This window comes from Amphiura filiformis, chromosome 20 (genome assembly GCF_039555335.1).
Source record: "Amphiura filiformis chromosome 20, Afil_fr2py, whole genome shotgun sequence".
In the NCBI taxonomy this organism is placed as follows: domain Eukaryota; kingdom Metazoa; phylum Echinodermata; class Ophiuroidea; order Amphilepidida; family Amphiuridae; genus Amphiura; species Amphiura filiformis.
The window spans coordinates 34,084,930-34,105,219 of record NC_092647.1 but is presented as its reverse complement, the minus strand read 5'-3'; the positions used below and the strand labels follow the sequence as shown (position 1 = coordinate 34,105,219).

General features: G+C 36.6%; 1 protein-coding gene across 2 annotated transcripts in view; it reads left to right on the top strand.

Moving 5' to 3' along the window:
* Positions 1-12,532: 12,532 nt before the first annotated feature.
* LOC140142685 (D-beta-hydroxybutyrate dehydrogenase-like) overlaps positions 12,533-20,290 on the top strand; it is a 46,066-nt gene continuing 38,308 nt past the window's right edge. Inside the window, exon 1 of one of the 2 annotated variants that reach the window (XM_072164683.1) lies at positions 12,533-12,669. Coding sequence is in view for 1 of the 2 variants with exons in the window: in XM_072164682.1 (XP_072020783.1) it covers positions 12,612-12,669 (58 nt within the window). In the remaining variant the exon portion in view is untranslated. The remainder of the gene's footprint in view (positions 12,670-20,290) is intronic. The other variant, XM_072164682.1, reaches the window with a different exon arrangement.

Genomic DNA, 20,290 nt, shown 5'->3' with positions numbered 1-20,290 from the left:
ATTAAATAAAATATTTATTAATTAATCAATTATCTCAATTAATAAAAAAATTAATGCAAATATGCATATTTTCTCTGACAGAATTGTAAGATTTGACAAGAGCCATCTTTCTTGTAAGTTTGATTCTTATAACATACCGGTATCGTATTACGTCCCGTTATAGTTGCAGAAAAAAATACGCGTGCAGGACACACATACGCACACACCCCCACACACACCCCCACCCAGAGGATCTTACCGTTTTACAATCTTATAACATTCATTGGCGCTAGTAGTAGTAAATTTCAATTTTCTTTGCTTTACCTCACTTGTTCTGCTCAAAATTAAAAGGGGACATATCTAGCTGACAGTAAAAGCTTACATTTTATGGAAATTATGTTTAACTATTTGCTTAAACAGCACAAAACAGATAAAGCAGACAAATTTACTATACATAGGCCTATACATGTATGGTATCATGCCAGGGACTGTTTAAGAATATAACATTAGATTTATGATATTTACTTTACTGTGAAAAATATCAAATTTTAATAATTTGTCATAAAATTTGTATTATATCGTGAATTTCAAACAATGAAATTTATTTGATATCAGAAAGACATTCTTCGTATTCAGAATGCAATTCGATATGTCTGATGTGCTCTCATGTCCCACAAAAATACTATCGAAACGCTCAAAACGCTCATTCCAGATCCCTTAATTTGGTTAATTTTCTTTTCTTGTTTTCTTTCTTTATTTTTCTTTGATTTATATTGCCAGGGTAAGGAGTGGGAATTAAAGGCCCATTCAGTGATTTTTTGATTTTTTTTCATCCCGACGATCGTAAAAATCATCAAAATTCAGATTTTGGATACTAGACTGCGGAACTCAGTCTTCAATGATAGTCAGTAATTTTTATATTTTGGACATTATTATGACTATCATTTGAGGACTGAGTTCTTATGATCCGAAGAGAGCAGTTTCAGACAATTGCTTGGGATTATTGGGGCAGAGGTTATCTTTTGAATTCTTTCATGACCACTGAAGCATAGTCAAACCTGTCAAGGACACTCGGCGTGAATTGAAAGACCATGTCACTCGCCACAAAAGAATGTCAAAGGTCATAAAACACCACTTTTGTGTTTTCTGCTATCTAAAGGCCTATGGCTGATTTTGTACCTTTCGTCATTGTCATAGATGTGCTAACATAGCTTGCTAGTGCAGTGGTTCAGCCGAAAACCGTGTGTCTAAGACAAAAAATAATGCATTTACGTGAGTCTGTAATTTATATACCGGTACTGACAGTATATAAATTAGCTACATGTATTTGAATGGGGCTTCAACTTCGTCAATACTGTCGTTTTCCTATTTATTTTTTTGCCATTTGTTTTTCATCAAAAAATTTATAAACGTAACAATTTGATTTTTTTTCACTTTCGCTGGGATCACTGAATGGGACTTTATAGCGCGGATTATTCAAAACTTGTTTTTACCTACTGCTATATAGTATTAATCCGATTATTACATAACTTTGCCAGCGTATTCAAGACATAGGTTATGTAGGGATAAACTGTAGGCCTACATGGGTATAGAAGCCCTGCATGCTTTTATCGATTGGCTCCAAACAAAGGATTTGAACCGGTGTCCTTCACCGTAATCACGGCGCAGTAGCCTACAGTCCATTCAATCAAATGTTGTCAGTGTGCGAGACGAACGATGTATAAATCTGGAGGTCACATCATCACTTATCATGCTTATTGTAAAAAGTTTGTCCAATGCATATACTGTGTGTATTGTTCCCGGGTATTGTCAATACAGTCAAGCAAACAGGTATTATATTTTGAAAAGGCCGCTATAGTATATTCACAGGGGTGTCTTGAATGGCCAATCATATGGGACATAATCAAATTGCAGTGACTGCTTCCTTTGTTACCACATGTCAGTCATCTTGTGATTATTGGACCATGTAAACCTGCAAAAAACGAGCCAAAGTGCAGGCCCTATGGGAACACGAAATTTTTTTGTGGTCTTGAGGGGGGAACCTGAAAGTTTTAGTTGAAACAGGAGGGGGGGATTGTTAAATTTTAAATGGAGAAAATTGGGAAAACAAGTGGGAACGCGAAAATTTTGAGCGGACGCGAGGGGGAACGCGAAATTTTTTGTCGATATATTTGCCAAAACACCCATTCCCCCCTGCCGTAAATAACGATCGGTCCCTAAGTTTAAATAAAATTGATACCGGAAGCTGAGGACAAAAATTATCTCCAGATCGGTTTATCGGTGTGTAACCTTTTGAAAAGTATTAGCCAAGTCTATCTTAAAGCTCTTAAATTACAGGTTTACATTTGCAATCTGACATACAGTAGAATAACATGCGGTAGCAAATGCGCCTTTAAAATGAAACTCTTTTTTATTGTAAAATAAAAACTAATATAGGCCTATCCGCTCATTTTGCCAATAGGCTTACTGCGTGTCAGTTTTGGTAGGGCAGAGTGATTATGAGTCAACATTTTTTTTGCGCTGAGAGACATTAAAATTGACTCTCACTATAACTTATGATCTCAATAATAGATGTGCCCCCGGTGCTGCGTGCAAAACCACATACCTCTGCAAAATATGATATTTTGCATATGCAAAATTACATACTTTCCAAAAGTATGTAGTTTTGCATATGCAAAATTACATACTTTCCAAAAGTATGTAGTTTTGCATATGCAAAATTACATACTTTCCAAAAGTATGTAGTTTTGCATATGCAAAATATCATACTTTACGGCCACTATGAAAAAATACAAGTTTTGCTGGGAAACCCCGTGCAGTTCGTGTTTGTGAATAAGGGCGCATGTCACAATGATTGGTAACTTATATTTTAAAAGGCAAAATATAGCGGACTGTGTATGTAACAAATGAATTTGCAATATCTGTATCTGTCTCCACAATCCTAAAGTATTATGCTACATATAATATCAATTATTCTTTGAAAGTAGAGAATATTAGAACAGTGACCGTATGTATCCATTCTGCCCCTAAAGCGGCCGATACCGAACAACACATAGGGCCTACACGGCCTTGACCTGCCTGTTGTCTAAATTCTGAGGGATTTGCATGCTGGTCAGGTAGAAGATAAATAACAGAGTGACCTTCAGCTTCTCCGAGTTTGGTCAGACCTACCGTATATAGGCGTAGGCTGCATGGGGTGTATCCTGCATAAATTAGTGTTCTTGGTCAAACCTGAGACTAGTATACCTCAGGTTCAAACACATGTTTCACACTTAAGTGTACGCTGCATGACTGTATGTTTCTGTTTTCAGGGATGATTATCCTAATGTCTAATAAATGATGAGGGACAGTAATTTGATGGTATGCACCCTTATAACACACATCGCGCGGTGTTTCTTTATGCAAAATAAAAGTTATGCAAAACATCATACTTTTTTAGTATGTAGATATGAATGCTATACCGGGATGTGCCTCACATTTTCGGTCTTATTTCGAGCGCCATCTAGACTGCGCGCTGCGGAACTAACGTCTTCGTTGGGCCGTCATTTAAGGTTACACGAAGAAACGTATAAAAAACGTATAAAAGACGTATAAAGTTTTTCTCTAAAACAGAGTTTTCTCAGTAATCAAATATCGCAGCGAGTGAAATGTTGGTGCATTGGATGTAGCTTAACATTTTTGTGTGTGTTATATACAAATTTTTAGAATAAGTTTGAAAATCCTTCGTTTAAAGCATTTTTACGCACCATGTTCACAAGACAAAAAACACGTTCCATGACGTTTTTTTCAAATGTGCGCCCCGTATAAATCTACGCCGATTGATTGTTTTCTTCTTTTTCGTATTGTACTACAAATCGATCAAAGAAATAATGTTGCCATGGGGAAGAACCAAATACAGTACCGATTAAATTTTAAAAGCCCGTTTTGGGGGAAAATTTTGGAGAATTTGCTTGAGAAAAAGCTGGTTTGTGAAATTATCGATATCTTGATTACGGGACGTTAATTTAGACAATTGAATACCTACATTATTTCTCAACATTCTGCCAATTGCTATTCCATTTGATTTTCACTCCAAATTGAAGCTAGTTTTGCAAAAAACGAGGTTTTTCTCCATCGGGTTCGTCCAAAATTTCAGCGTCGACATGCGTGTTTATTCTAAGAGCCATTATGCGGACGCAATTGTAATCAAGTCATTGCGTCAAATTATAATTATATATCCCCTTCGAGTACAATCAATTGCGTAAGCTGATGTGTGCCGAGCGGATAGAGCGTTGGATTTTGAATCTGTTATGATTTATTTTTGTGGGTTCGAGTCCCCGTGTGGCTAAAATTTAGGTTTTTTTCCCTCTTTTCTCATTTTTACTTCTGTTCTTCCCTCTTTTCTTTCTCCTTTTCTTTTTTCATTTTTTTTTTTCTTTCTTTCTTTCTTTTTTTATTCACTATTTCTTTATTCTTTCTTGCTCCTTCCTTTTATAGTTTTTGTATATTTGATTGATTCGCTGACTACAGTGATTGATTGTTTTTCACTTTATATAATTGAGAAATTTGTAGGCCTGTTAAGTCTGTCTTGTTGAATATTCCCAAATTCAATTTACAAATAATTGCTTCATGATGTTGTTGTTGATGTTATTTATTTATTTCATCAAAGATATCAAGGCTCTATAAATTTAATATCAACACATTTTCTATACGGTGGCGTATCTTCATGGGGCGGGCATAGGGGCCAGAGGAAGTGCCCCCAATCGATTTTAAAATTTATAAAATCCTCATGAAAATTGCCGAAAACGGCTTGTGCCCCCTTTTGCCAGGCTTATTGATAATAATCGTATGGTATTGCATATCGTACGGCTTCCCATATCTCTCTTCCCCTCCTCTCCCCCTCTCTCCTTTTCCTCTCTCTCCCTACTTTTTCCTTGCACTAGGGGGGAAATTTTGCCCCCTGAAATGTATGTTAGGCTAAAACCTGCAGAACGTCAAATATTTTGTGGAAAATCAGCCACCCCTTACAAATTTTGGTACAGTCCAGTGTTTTGTGAAGATGCTCAGATTGTATTGTCATCACTCTATTAAAGGGCATCACCGATTACATTTCATCCTTGCTTTGCATTACAGGTATGTGCAAATTATTTGATTATTTTTAAAGAAGTATAAATGTGATCCTTGTAGAATATAGACTGTCCCACAGTCTCGGTTCGGTCCGGCCTGGATAATGGAACGATAGGCCTACATAATAACATACTAGCCTATCAAAATATGCCATAGTCCTTCTCCGCCCCCCCCGATTCTAAATATACAGCGCCCAAAACCAATTCCCAGCGGCGCGCCCAAAACCAATTCCTCTTTCTACACAAATTGATGCCACTACACTAATCACACCTCCTATATTGAACGCTAAATTTCAGTGTATTGGGTTGATTTTTAATGCTATGTAATCTACATTACCAGTCGTTCTCCATGGACCCGAGGGACTAGGGTCTATGTAGAATAAGGATATTCTGAAAGATAATTTTGAACTATTGACATGGTAAATTTGGAAATGTAGTATTATAACCGGGCTTTATGAGGTCTGTTGATGTTGGTCTGGGGAACTAACTCAGGTAGAGACTTGATGTGATATACGATGAAAATACAAAGTTAATATTCCTTTTGCTTGATGTGATATTTAAAGGAGGATTTCGTGATCCTAGCATCCTCTTTTTATGACATTTTTCAGTAGATATCCACGAAAAAAGCTTATTTCCAAAATGTCAGTTGATTCCGATTTTGCGTTCGCGAGTTATTAAACTTATGCATGATTATGTGTATTACACTGCTCCATAGACAATGTGTTGTAATTTCGTTCTGGTAAAGTGCACCAGAACGAAATTCAAATTTGGCGATATTTTTGCTAAACGAATTAATCTGCAAGAAATATTTGGTACATAAACATTATGTAGCCAGAGGTATCCAGTGGTGTAAAAATCTCAACTTTTTTGGGGAAAAGTGGGGGGGATGAGGAGCTATGAGGCTGTGGATCACGAAATGCCCCTTTAAATGGAGGGTTCCTTCAAAGCTCCTTAAAATTCCAAACAGGTGACTCCGTGTTAGGTAATTCAAGGGATTGTAGAATTTGCTGCAACTTTTTCAATCCAAATCCGAGGGAAATTGGTTCTTCCATTTTCCTTGGTAGCGTAAAAAAATCACAGTCCCATCTGGTGAAATAACATTCAGATTAGTTGTCTACATGATGTCGCGATGTCGTCCATTTTTAGTTTTTCTTTCATTGTGTGCACTTGTCCGTCAATGTCCATTATTTGCTTGATAACAGATTATCAAAGCTCAGTCTGACTGATATTTCATATCTCTTCGTCATAGTTCCACTGTATAAAACACATGTTTAAACCCGGATTCTCCACCAAATATAACCGGGCTTTACGAGGTCTGTTGATGTTGGTCTGGGGAACTAACTCAGGTAGAGACTTCATGTAATATACGATGAAAATACAAAGTTAATATTCCTTTTGCTTGATGTGATATTTATTTAGTGATCCTTCTTCTTCAACTTCCAAAACTTAACTAACTCTCAAACATGTCAAAAAAACACTTCTTAACCCACATCACTTACATCCAACTTAACCATCCAATCATCATGTAGGAAACCATCACTTTCCTAGAACTCATCTCTATTGTTTTACCATGATACATTAACCTTGCTTGTACTATTAATCTTAAGAAGATGATGGGCGGCAGCTTCCTTTAAGAAATCATGCAAAACCACCTTATGAATGATATACAATTTTGTACTTGGAAAAGGATGAAAGTAACATTTGTTCTCTGGACGTCATCAGGGCGATGGCCTAGATTGTGGTTGTTCATAATCACTTAAAGAATTTCTTAATTACTAAAAGAATGTCATAATTATGCCAGGTACGGTCATGAGAACCAAAGTTGGGTGACCATCGTGATTATTACTCATCAATCATCAAGGTTGCAAACATAGGAAAACATATACTTTTCTAAAACATGTTAATTAACTATACAAAATAATTAGTAATCATTATCATAACCAATATATAAACAAAACAAAACAAAAGTAATAACAAACAGTTTCTTTGGCCTATGATAGTATGTCAGTACTGATATATCAATTTCAAAGTGTTTAGATTAGAACTTATGTTTGCTAATAAGTTAATCGCTCATGATAATATGTCATTCATTCATTCATTCATTCATTCATTCAACCATTCATTCATTCATTCATTCATTCATTCATTCATTCATTCATTCATTCATTCATTCATTCATTCATTCATTCATTCATTCTCCCACTCATCATACATCAAATAGGCCAATAATAAAATACATATAAAAAAATCACAATAGTAGGCCTACAATATGTGAGAGTGAGGGGGATCACAGGAAAGGCCAAGAAGAGGCCTGAATATTCTATGATCCCTTGTTTGGTTAATTCATCGTCGGACATGTAATGGCAGCATATTGTCAGCTGACATATCCTGATATGAATATTAACTGTACATACCAGTACCTTGTTACATTTTGTAAAATATTTTTCGACTTATTTTAAAAAAGTATTAGGGGGAACTTATAAGTTGTGTACCCTTAATATTTAGGGCCAAAATGCAAAACTTATATAGTAAATCATCATAAAAATATGATGTAGTATTATAGATTTGGCTGCTGCCACTGGTGTAAGTAGGAGTACTAAATTGGGAGTATTTTAAAAGCATCCAAAATTAGGTTATTATCTACGATCTTATAATATGAATTTGGTTAATTTTTTCAAACCTGATTTTTTGCATATTTGTAATGTTTACACATGTCACAACTTGCACCTAAATGGAATCAGCCAAATTTGTTGTGTCTGTAGGTAAACAGAGCAAAGTTCGACATAAAGTCATAATTCAAGAAATTATGACTTTATGTCCGCCCATAGAACTGCATCTTAAACGGTCAAAATAACAAGCAGTGTTTCTTTCACGTTACCTCGTTATTTCAGCTCAAAATGGACAGAAACCATTCCCGATCATTATTACTAGTATTATTTCAGCATTTTGAGTATATAATGACAAATTTAAAATTTGAAGGATATCGTACATTAAGCCTTTAAGTTCAAGCAGTCATGCATAGTGAAGAACCAGTAACAGAAAGTATTACGAATACCCTAAGGTCTTTCTATTGTAAGTGTTTCAGAAGTTTAGAAATATCCTTTTGTGGCAAGATAATTTCCGGTATATTAAATCATTTGCTGGCTATTTTGAAGAGGTTCTTCTAGTCAAATAAATGATTTGCATTTTTATTCTACCATTAGTAGTAGGCCTACATAACCAGTATTTGGGCGTAGCTTTGAATTGATGGGATTCGATTTTATTCAATACCTATACTGACCATCAGATCGTTCTACGGTTTCATGATTTAAGGGGGGTCGATCTTTTGTGCGTAATTATAGAGGGCCAGGGGATTCACTCTATCATTAAAAAATTATTTGAAGAAGTCAAAGAGCCCTAGGAATAAAAACTGTAGTGTAATTCATGCCAGATACAATTTCTTTATACGACAAAAATTATTTTTTGTAATCGATCAAAAAACAAACTTTTTATATCAATTTTAAATTTAGCCTGAATCCGTAGATATGCTATTTTTACCATTATGCAGCGAACCATTGTTGAAGCTATTTCACATACATGTACAAAACATTCTAGAGAAAGTACGAGGACATACCGTAGAAACCCGTCTATAAGGAATAGAAGCGACTGTGATGATAGCATATTTCACGCTAGCGCCCTCCACAATATTATATCATTATGGAATTTGAGCAAATCATTTACCGACACAAGCAGGTATACAATGTATTATTTTATCTTTATTTCGCATCTCACGAGCATAGCTCACTTGGCAAGGCATAAGACTTTGGTTCTTTAGATCGGAAGATGGTGAGTTCGAACCTCATCACGGTCACACAAACTTTTATAAACAAAATATTGTTCAAACTTTTCATTTATATTTTCTTGCATTTTCTAAAGACTCCTTTCGTGATATTTTTTTTTTCATATTTAGTTTAATTTATTCTATTGTTTTTCTTTTATTGTTTCTTTTCTTTGTCTTTTTTTCTTGTTTAATTTTATTTTTTCTTTATTTTTCTTTGATTCATATAATATTGGCAGGATAAGGAGAGGAGTGAACTAAAGACCCATTCAGTGATTTGCTCATCCGGACGATCGTAAAAATCATCAACATTCACCTTTGTCATTGTCATAGATGTGGTAACATAGCCTGCTAGTGGTTCAGCAGAAAACCGTGTGACACATAATATACATTTGGCTACATTTTATTATACGATAAATACGAATTTATTAAACATGGTAACAAATATTCTCTAGCAGATCGGTTATACGATGGAACTGGTAGGCATAGGCCTATTATAAATTCGGGATATTAAATATCTTCCTGACGAGACAGATCTGCGCATGTGGTCAAAGACGATTCCTTACTAGCCACAGACCGTCCGCTGGAATTAGTTGAATCGCTATGGCTGTTGGTCGGACCTCTCATCTCTCCACATCGATTGTGACCTATCCCCGACATTGCCCTTATGAACTCACATCCTCCTGTTTTATTCAATACGCTGGCGAAGTTACGTAATAATCGGATTAACTACCATAGCAATAGGTGAAAACAATTTTTGAATATACCGCGTTATACACTGATACGTTCAGGCGGTACCTCTTCATTGAACCATATCATGCTGCACCTGTAAGATCTTTGAAAAGACCAGTATTGTATTCAATCTATGATTGCAGACATACACAGTACATGTGATGAGTGTAACCTGCTTGTAGCGCAGCGCGATATGTTCAAAATTGTTTTCACCTATTGCTATGGTAATTAATCCGATTAATTACGCAACTTCACCAGCGTATAATGGCCGAATAAATTCTGACCATCACTTGGCTTGTTGGATTCGTCTATACTACAATTCGCTGTCGAAGTGACGTAATAATCGCAATAACTACCATCAAGCAGATTGAACTAATCACCCGCGTATGTCACCAAACATAGATTGAATACCACTCTTTTCATCTTAATACTAATCTTACATGGCGAGTGATTAGCATTTCTTTGACAACTATGGTTTAATGCATAGGTGCCACGTGAACGATGAAGTGCAGGGCTATATATTCGAAATTGTATTCATCAATTGCTATGGTAGTTAATCCGATTAATTACGTCACATCGACAGCGAATAGCCTATAGTATGGGTTCAAGTGGAACAAAAAAAGTGTATGTCCATTGCTAGCTATGGTAATTAATCATGTTAGTGTTTACATCACTACTTCGGTGAAGACAAGAGAAGTGTGCCTTCTCTACCAACGCCTGTGATATAACAGGCGTTGGTAGAGAAGGCAGACAAGTAGCAGAGAGTTGATATTCTTGAGAGGGCACTCTATTCACGTGGTTTCTTTTCCAACGCTAAAAGATCACGAATTTTGGTGGTTTGCAAATGAAAAGTGTCCGCACTATCGATTGATTACGTAACTGTTATGAATAATGTATTAGGTTTTCAATGCAATCGCCTCGACCCATCAATACATATTATCTGTATTTATCAAAGTACTTGGAATAGCAATCTGGGGAGTTCACTGAACTACGCCCTAACACTGATGGAGTTTTAATGGCGTTTAATGGCGCTAATCCTCTCCATACACAGATGAACAAATATAATAGGAGAAGGTCAACACATATGACCTCCTATATGACATGTTATATGAGATGTACAACAACCTGAATATCATAAAGATCAGTGTTCGTTTGTGCATATGAACTGCATATTTACAATACTAAATATTAGTCGTTATATATTATGCCAAATATTGGTATTATGACAACACGGTATATGCATTGTATATAAAACAACTAATAGATCCTGCTATCATGGCGTCAGGTCATTGGTTCATCATATCCCGTATGTTTCTTAAAATTCATTCATATTTGAGACAAATTTCTGTGCCCATTTTATAGGCGTACAGGTGGATCCGGTTTTTTTGGTCATTTTCATTTCTTTTTGATGAAAGAATTAAGGTTTTCCACTGCACGGAGGCCACTATGTGATACTAATTTAATGCTATATTTATAAATTGAATACGTGTTCCCGATTGGCTCTATAGCGATTTCACAGAAAAGGTATTTCTAGTACAATGCAGCGTCGGACTCTAGCTGAGAGCGTAGTAGCCTAAGTCATGGACTCCAAGAAAGGCTCTCCATACACAAATGAACAAACACAAAGGAAGGTAGTCTCCTCCGTGACCAGCTTGATTTCGATGGAGCGAAAACAAATTGGCTGCAGAGGAGACGGGTAATTTTGCCATGCAAATGAGGTGAGTGTCATCCCCCTGCAAGTAGTTACAACACATCTGTCTAACCGTGGGTTTCGCTATTATTTAGAATAAATGCTTTTACTAGTTTCTATAAAACCACAAAATTACTAAAAAAAACTATAAAAAAAAACTAAAAAAAAAAAAAAAAAAAAAAAAAAAAAGTTAAAATTAAACGAGAATGAAAAAACGGAACCGGTGCCCGGACCATGCTCTCTTCAGCATGTCTTCAGTTCCAAAGTCTGACGCTCTATCAATTGAGCTATACGATCCTGATATACGAAACAGTCGTTATTATGTCAATACAATTGATTGGTGTTACAACATACTTAGATGGAATGCATAGCCACCCAGTGCCAGTATATATTTGCTCAAACTCCAAATACAACAAGCAACCAATTTTATTGAGGGCGTTTCTTAGGTATATCCTTGTAGACGGGGTTTTACGGTATAGTGTTGAAATATCTTTTGTTGATTTCGAATGATAATGTCATGAAGTCGTAAATTTTAAGGTCAAATTCCTAAAACCAAAGCAGAACATTGCGACGCAGATAATTCCCGACTTACGCAATTTCACCATCACATCAGTGTCTTTATTATTTGTTTGAAACCTTTCCCAAACGTTCGTGCTATTTATGCATAAAACGGCTAATCTATCTTTACAAAACGCGTCTTTTTTTAGTGAACAAAAGGCTAAAGATGGCATTATGAGATTTATCTTTTATCATTATAGGCCTACTCATCTGCTCAACTGCCACGGTGGCAGTGTGGTAAAGCGCTGGACGCGTAATCGAAGGAAGTTCAGAATCGCTGGTTCGAGTCCCAACGAAGCCTGTGGAAACTTTTTTTTCTTCAAAATTTATGATCGCATTCCAAAATGAGTCACTTGTCGGTAAATCATGTATCGTATCCTTAAATTACCATGCCAGGGACTCCGGAAGATGTTAAATATTGGGGCAATGGTACATGGCTCAAATTATTGGGGGGCGGGCCCCATGGCCCTGGTTTCGGAGCCACTGCATGCAATATAATATAGTCCGAGAAAGCACTGAGGCAAATGCATGTGAAATGTTCCAAAGGTTAATGATCGAGGTGAATAGAATAAAACTTTTAGTGGTTTGATCTCTGTAAAGAAATTGTACACTTCACCAGTTTTACTTTGAACTTGTCCCTGAACTTGAAACATTACGAAATGACTATCTTTTGTACTGTGGTGGTATTGTTTGGGGCGAAAAATCCATTCAATCATATTCTTGTTGTGCTATGCGTAGTGTGTATAACATTGGAGCCATACGAGAAAAAAACATTAGTTGCAAAGCAGGTAAGATTTTCATTAATTTATCTTTGATCTCCAAAATGAGTAACATTTTAGCCATTATATGAGGCCAATACAAAACCGGGGGGAAAAAATTAATACATAAAGACAAAAATTGTTTAAAAACAGTGATTCATTACACCTACAGCATGACAGTAAATGTATCGATATCGATACACCTTTGCATAGAAATTATTTTCTGATGCGCGAGAAGCAGTGTTTCTTTCACGTTACCTCGTTATTTCAGCTCAAAATGGACAGAAACCATTCCCGATCATTATTACTAGTATTATTTCAGCATTTTGAGTATATAATGACAAATTTAAAATTTGAAGGATATCGCACATTAAGCCTTGAAGTTCAAGCAGTCATGCATAGTGAAGAACCAGTAACAGAAAGTATTACCAATACCCTAAGGTCTTTCTATTGTAAGTGAAATGTTCCAAAGGTTAAAGATCGAGGTGAATAGAATAAAACTTTTCATGCATAAATAGGTGTAGACTATGCCTATATTTAATAGACTAAGTAAATAAATGCATGTTAATCATGATGAAAGCATTCAGTTGAACTCGAAATTATACTGATATTTATTACATCAAAATATATACTAGTATAAAATTGTTATGAAAAAGTTTATATAATTATATTAGTGACAGTAAAAGTAAAGTGTACGTAGGCTTATATTATTGAATGCAACATAAATTATCATAATGTCATAATTGTATTGGCACTTCACTGAACAATTCTGATTTTAAAATCTGCAAGTTTATTAATCGCGAAATTCCAGGTTAAAAATAGACTATGGACTTCCAATTTTAAATGCGATTTTGAGTAGGCAAAGTCCCTGACACTCACACTGTCAATCACACTTGTTTATCAATCAAATTTAACCGCAAGCAAATACAATACGCGCTCATGCACTTAGTGACGCGTTCATGCAATTACACCACACAATGGCGGCAGACTTGTGTATCATGTAGTTATTAATGGTAATGATAGGTACCCGGAGGATTTAAACCATAACGTGATCTGGGCGACCAATCACAAGCCAGATCCATTTAAAGATGCATTACATCATGGCCAATTTTAGTAGGCCAGATTTCCGACAATCTCATCCATAGAAGCTCATAGACAGCCGTGTTAAACATCTCTGACCGCAATCCAATGTCAGTAGTCCACTTGGGGATCTAACAAACAGAGGGTGTAGGGTGACTAAAAAGATCAGATGTGAAAATCTATCAATTGTGCACACATTAATTAAATCAGAGTTTTAAGCTCAAATACAATACCCAGAGTATAATGCAGAATGGGCAAGTGGACTACGGAGTAGTCTAAAATAGGTGCGAATATTAATGGCCTTTACAATATTTTATATCATACATAAATATATAACATAACATAAATAGTCACTCGATAGTCGTTTCACAGTGCTCAATACCAATTTTTAACAAGGTAGAGCTAATTTAATAAAACAATTTTGGCTAAATAATATTCAGCATTTAGTAACTAGTAGTTTCACGCCTCACGGCGATCAACAGAGCAATAGTCTGATGATCGCCGTGAGGCGTGAAACTACTAGTTACTAAATGCTGAATATTATTTAGCCAAAATTGTTTTATTAAATATATAACATAAGTATATAAATATACATGATATGTAGGTGTGATCCTTATGTTTGCTTCCACCGCTGCCATTTCGCTCCGTTTTTGTTGGGTCATTTAGGTTCGCATCCCCCTTAATACTTGAAAACGTGGATCCGCCTCTCTGGAAGGCCCACTGGCTACTTTGCTGACAGGGCCCGTTTCCTTGAACCCGCCTCTGTTGTCAGAATATTTGTTTTGATGAAAGTGTCATAAATATTTAAATTAAGGAAAATTTAATTTAAATTATTCAGAATTTTCTTCAATTCTCCATGTTCGTTCAGTAGTAAACACTAATATCTCGCGCCATACGCGCCCCTCGGAGGACTTTCTTCCCCATATTTGGACTTTTTTGACCAAAAAAGCATTAAAAATCCGATTTTTTAGCTCGCTATGCTCTCAAATTCTTAAATTTTGGGACTTTTTGTATACTTTTGCAAATTTTGCACCCCGCACCCCCTGGCTACGGCTCTCGGCCAATTATGATATTATATTTGTGATATTTGAATTCGTCTACACGCTCGCTATGAATTGAGCAATGCAATATTTGCTAAAGCTCACTACCATTCACAAGATGCTGTGAACTACTTTTTTTCTGCTGCTTCGACCAACAATACATCGTATAACCTTATGTGCGCAATCGCCATGTACTTTTTATCAACGATTTATAACTGATATGATACGGTAATAGGCCAATTATAGGCCTACACACAGTGAGAAAAATTGAGAAAAAAACCACAGAGCACAACTGTCACGCACAATGGGCATCATAAGCCTTCAAGCCCTAGAACTCTGGCCATAGTCATGATAGTAGGCCTATCCGTTTTTACTTAGACCCTCCCTCGGGTCCGTGGAGAACGACTGGTAATGTAGATTACATAGCATTAGTCACTGCAATTTAGCGTTCAATATAGGAGGTGTGATTAGTGTAGTGGCATCAATTTGTGTAGAAAGAGGAATTTTTTTTTTTTTTAAATTTATTTTTTTATTCCCTGTGCTTGGAACTGGTGGAGGGAGAAAAAACATACACAAAAAACCACCAGTTCCCAACGATCATGAACAATTACATTTATATAAATTTACAATCACATTAATTTTTATACTTTTAATATTAGGCTATAATCCATACTTATAAAAGCAACAGGTACATAGAGAGACAAAGACAGAGGACAAAGACAACATGCATGTTGGAATTCATGATTACTTGTATTACATGTACTACTAGCTGTATAAATGGGCAAAAATGGGCACATAAACATGGAACATGGTGATTGGTGAATAATACAGTCAACATTATGCAGGCTGGCTGATTACATGAATATGTGTAGCATGAAAAATAAATGGGAGTAGTAAAATCAGGAAAAACAAAAGTAAACTAGACTTAGCTGTGGTCTAAGACCACGAACACAGCCGTGTTGTTACCCCTTAATGACCTTTGACCCCAAAATATATGAAAACGCCCATAGACGTTGGCTAATGTCAACGCATGTGTGCACGTGGCATCACTTTGCCATGTTACTTGTGGCAGAAGGGCATTTTGAAGGTTTTTCGTCTCAGACCGGAAGTGACCCCTTAATGACATTTGACCCCAAATAAAAAATAACACATATGAATTGGGTAACCACAATTAATGTGTAAACATACCGTTACTGTCCTATGTTTTTCTTAGCAAATAAATTTTTTTAAAGTTTTTCGTTTTATACCGGAAGTGACCCCTTAATGACCTTTGACCCCAAATCTGTGTACACCCCATAGACACTGGGTAATAACAATGCATGTGTACAAGTGGCGTCACTGTCCTACAGAATCTGTGGAAGAAGATGCATTTTAAAGGTATTTCGTTTTATACCGGAAGTGACCCCTTAATGGGATTTGACCCCAAATAAAAAATACCACATATACATTGGGTGACTGCAGATCATGTGTGAACATACCGTTACTGTCCCATGTTTTACTTAGCTAATAAATTTTTTGAAAGTATTTCGTTTTATACCGGAAGTGACCCCTTAATGACCTTTGACCCCAAATATGTGTACACCCCATATACACTGGGTAATAACAATGCATGTGTGCAAGTGGCGTCTCTGTCCCACATAATTTGTTGAAGAAGATGCATTTTAAAGGTATTTCTTTTTATACCGGAAGTGACTCCTTAATGAATTTTGACCCCAAATAAAAAAATACCACATATACATTGGGTGACTGCAGATCATATGTGAACATACCGTTACTGTGCTATGTTTTACTTAGCTAATAAAAATTTGTGAAGGTTTTTCGTTTTATACCGGAAGTGACCCCTTAATGACCTTTGACCCCAAATCTGTGTACACCACATAGACACTGGGTAATAACAATGCATGTGTGCAAGTGGGGCCGCTGTCCTACGTAAGCTGTGGGAGAAGGTGCATTTTGAGCTGAAATCACGTTTTTGACCCCTGTGACCCCTGCGTGACCTTTGACCCAACAAGTTTCATGTGACATGTAGGGGCACGGTCAATGATCATTGTGACCAAGTTAGGTCAAAATCGATGTAAGCATGTGAGTGCTAGAGCAAATGTAATGGTTGACAGAAGAAAGAAAGAAGAAAGAAAGAACCTGTAAGAAAAAAGACACAGCCGTGACTAACGTCACGGCTGTGTAAAAAGCAAAATGAACTAGACTTAGCTGTGGTCTAAGACCACGAACACAGCCGTGTGGTGACCCCTTAATCACCTTTGACCCCAAAATATATGAAAACCCCATAGACATTGGCTAATGTCAATGCACGTGTCCACGTGGCATCACTTTGCTATGCTTTTTGTGGCAGAAGGGCATTTTGAAGGTATATCGTTTTATACCGGAAGTGACCCCTTACTGACCATTGACCCCAAATGTGTGTACACCATATAGACACTGTGTTATAACAATGCATGTGTGCAAGTGGCGTCACTGTCCTACGTAATTTGTGGAAGAAGAAGCATTTTAAAGGTATTTCGTTTTATACCGGAAGTGACCCCTTAATGACCTTTGACCCCAAATAAAATAATACCACATATAAACTGGGTAACCACAATTCATGTGTGAACATATCGTTACTGTCCTATGTTTTTCTTAGCAAATAAAAATTTTTGAAGGTTTTTCGTTTTATACCGGAAGTGACCCTTAATGACCTTTGACCCCAAATCTGTGTACACCCATAGACACTGGGTAATGACAATGCATGTGTGCAAGTGGCGTCACTGTCCTACAGAATCTGTGGAAGAAGATGCATTTTAAAGGTATTTTGTTTTATACCGGAAGTGACCCCTTAATGAGCTTTGACCCCAAATTAAAAAAATACCACATATACATTGGATGACTGCAGATCATATGTGAACATACCGTTACTGTGCTATGTTTTACTTAGATAATAAAATTTTTGAAGGTTTTTCGTTTTATACCGAAGTGACCCCTTAATGACCTTTTGACCCCAAATCTGTGTACACCATAGACATTGGATAATTACAATGCATGTGTGCAAGTGGCGTCACTGTCCTACGTAATTTGTAGGAGAAGATGCATTTTGAGTTGAAATCACGTTTTTGACGCCTATGACCCCTGCGTGACCTTTGACCCCACAAGTTTCATGTGACATGTAGGGGCACGGTCAATGATCGTTGTGACCAAGTTAGGTCAAAATGGATGTAAGCATGTGAGTGCTAGAGGAAATGTAATGGTTGACAGAAAGAAAGAAAGAAGAAAGAAGAAAGAAGCTGTGGTCTAAGAACGAACACCTGTTAAGACCTTAATGACCTTTGAAAATAATGAAAACCCCATACATTGGCCAATGTGACTAACGTCACGGCTGTGTAAAGAACCTGTAAGAAAAAAGACACAGCCGTGACTAACGTCACGGCTGTGTAATAATACTAAATTGATATTCACTCTCCTGAGATGTCAAATGAAAAATTTTTAAAGTGTTTTCCCAATTTACCATTTTTTGACTGCAATTTTATATTCAGTTTTAAACTTAGTTTTGACCAAATTTAAAAAGGCTTGAAAATTTGGAATAATTTGTTGAAACTTACACCTGTAAACATAAAACTTGAGACAGAGAATACAAAAGTTCAAGCATGTGTAATGCTTTGTACTAGTGGTATCGGTCCCAAACATTTTTTCAAAATTAGAAAAAATTAAATTTTCACCAGTTTTATTATAAAATAGAGTTGCAAGTTTGTTCCACAAAGGAGACACACAATCGCACTCACAGAATATGTGAGCTAAAGATTCATTACACAGCCGTGACGTTAGTCACGGCTGTGTCTTTTTTCTTACAGGTTCTTTCTTTTCACAGCCGTGACGTTAGTCACGGCCGTGTCTTTTTTCTTACAGGTTCTTTCTTACAAAGCCGTGACGTTAGTCACGGCTGTGTCTTTTTTCTTACAGGTTCTTTCTTTTTTACACAGCCGTGACGTTAGTCACGGCTGTGTCTTTTTTCTTACAGGTTCTTCTTTCTTTCTTACACAGCCGTGACGTTAGTCACGGCTGTGTCTTTTTTCTTACAGGTTCTTCTTCTTCTTTCTTCTTTCTTTCTGTCAACCATTACATTTGCTCTAGCACTCATATGCTTACATCGATTTTGACCTAACTTGGTCACAATGATCATTGACCGTGCCCCTACATGTCACATGAAACTTGTGGGGTCAAAGGTCACGTAGGGGTCATAGGGGTCAAAAACGTGATTTCAACTCAAAATACATCTTCTCCTACAAATTACGTAGGACAGTGACGCCACTTGCACACATCCATTGTTATTATCCAGTGTCTATATGGTGTACACAGATTTGGGGTCAAAGGTCATTAAAGGGTCACATCCGGTCTAAAACGAAATACTTTCAAATTATTTTATTAGCTAATGAAAACATAGGACAGTAACGGTATGTTCACATATGAGTTGCAGTTACCCAATGTATATGTTGTATTTTTTTGTTTGGGGTCAAAGGTCATTAAGGGGTCACTTCCGGAATAAAACGAAATACCTTTAAAATGCATCTTCTCCCACAAATTACGTAGGACAGTGACACCACTTGCACACATGCATTGTTATTACCCAGTGTCAATGTGGTGTACACAGATTTGGGGTCAAAGGTCATTAAGGGGCCACTTCCGGTATAAATCGAAATATCTTCAAAAATTTTTATTAGCTAAGAAAAACATAGGACAGTGATGGTATGTTCACACATGAATTGTTTTTAACCAATGTATATATGGTATTTTTATTTGGGGTCAAAGGTCATTAAGGGGTCATTTCCGGTATAAAACGAAATACCTTGAAAATGCATCTTCTCCCACAAATTACGCAGGACAGTGATGCCACTTACACACATGCATTGTTATTACCCAGCGTCCATGGGGTGTACACAGATTTGGGGTCAAAGGTCATTAAAGGGTCACTTCCGGTCTGAGACGAAAAACATTCAAAATGTCCCTTCTGCCACAAATAACATGGCAAAGTAATGCCACGTGCACGCATACATTGACATTAGCCAATGCCTATGGGGTTTTTTTTTTTTTGTGTTGTCAAAGGTCAGTAAGGGGTCACAACACGGCTGTGTTCGTGGTCTTAGACCACAGCTAAGTCTAGTTCTTTCTTCTTTCTTCTTTCTGTCAACCATTACATTTGCTCTAGCACTCACATGCTTACATCGATTTTGACCTATCTTGGTCACAATGATCATTGACCGTGCCCCTACATGTCACATGAAACTTGTGGGGTCAAAGGTCACGCAGGGGTCATAGGGTCAAAAACGTGATTTCGACTCAAAATGCATCTTCTCCTACAAATTACGTAGAACAGTGACGCCACTTGCACACATGCATTGTAATTACCCAGTGTCTATAAGGTGTACACAGATTTGGGGTCAAAGGTCATTAAGGGGTCACTTCCGGTATAAAACGGAATACCTTCAAAAATTTTTATTATCTAAGGAAAACATAGGACAATAACGGTATGTTCACATATGAGTTGC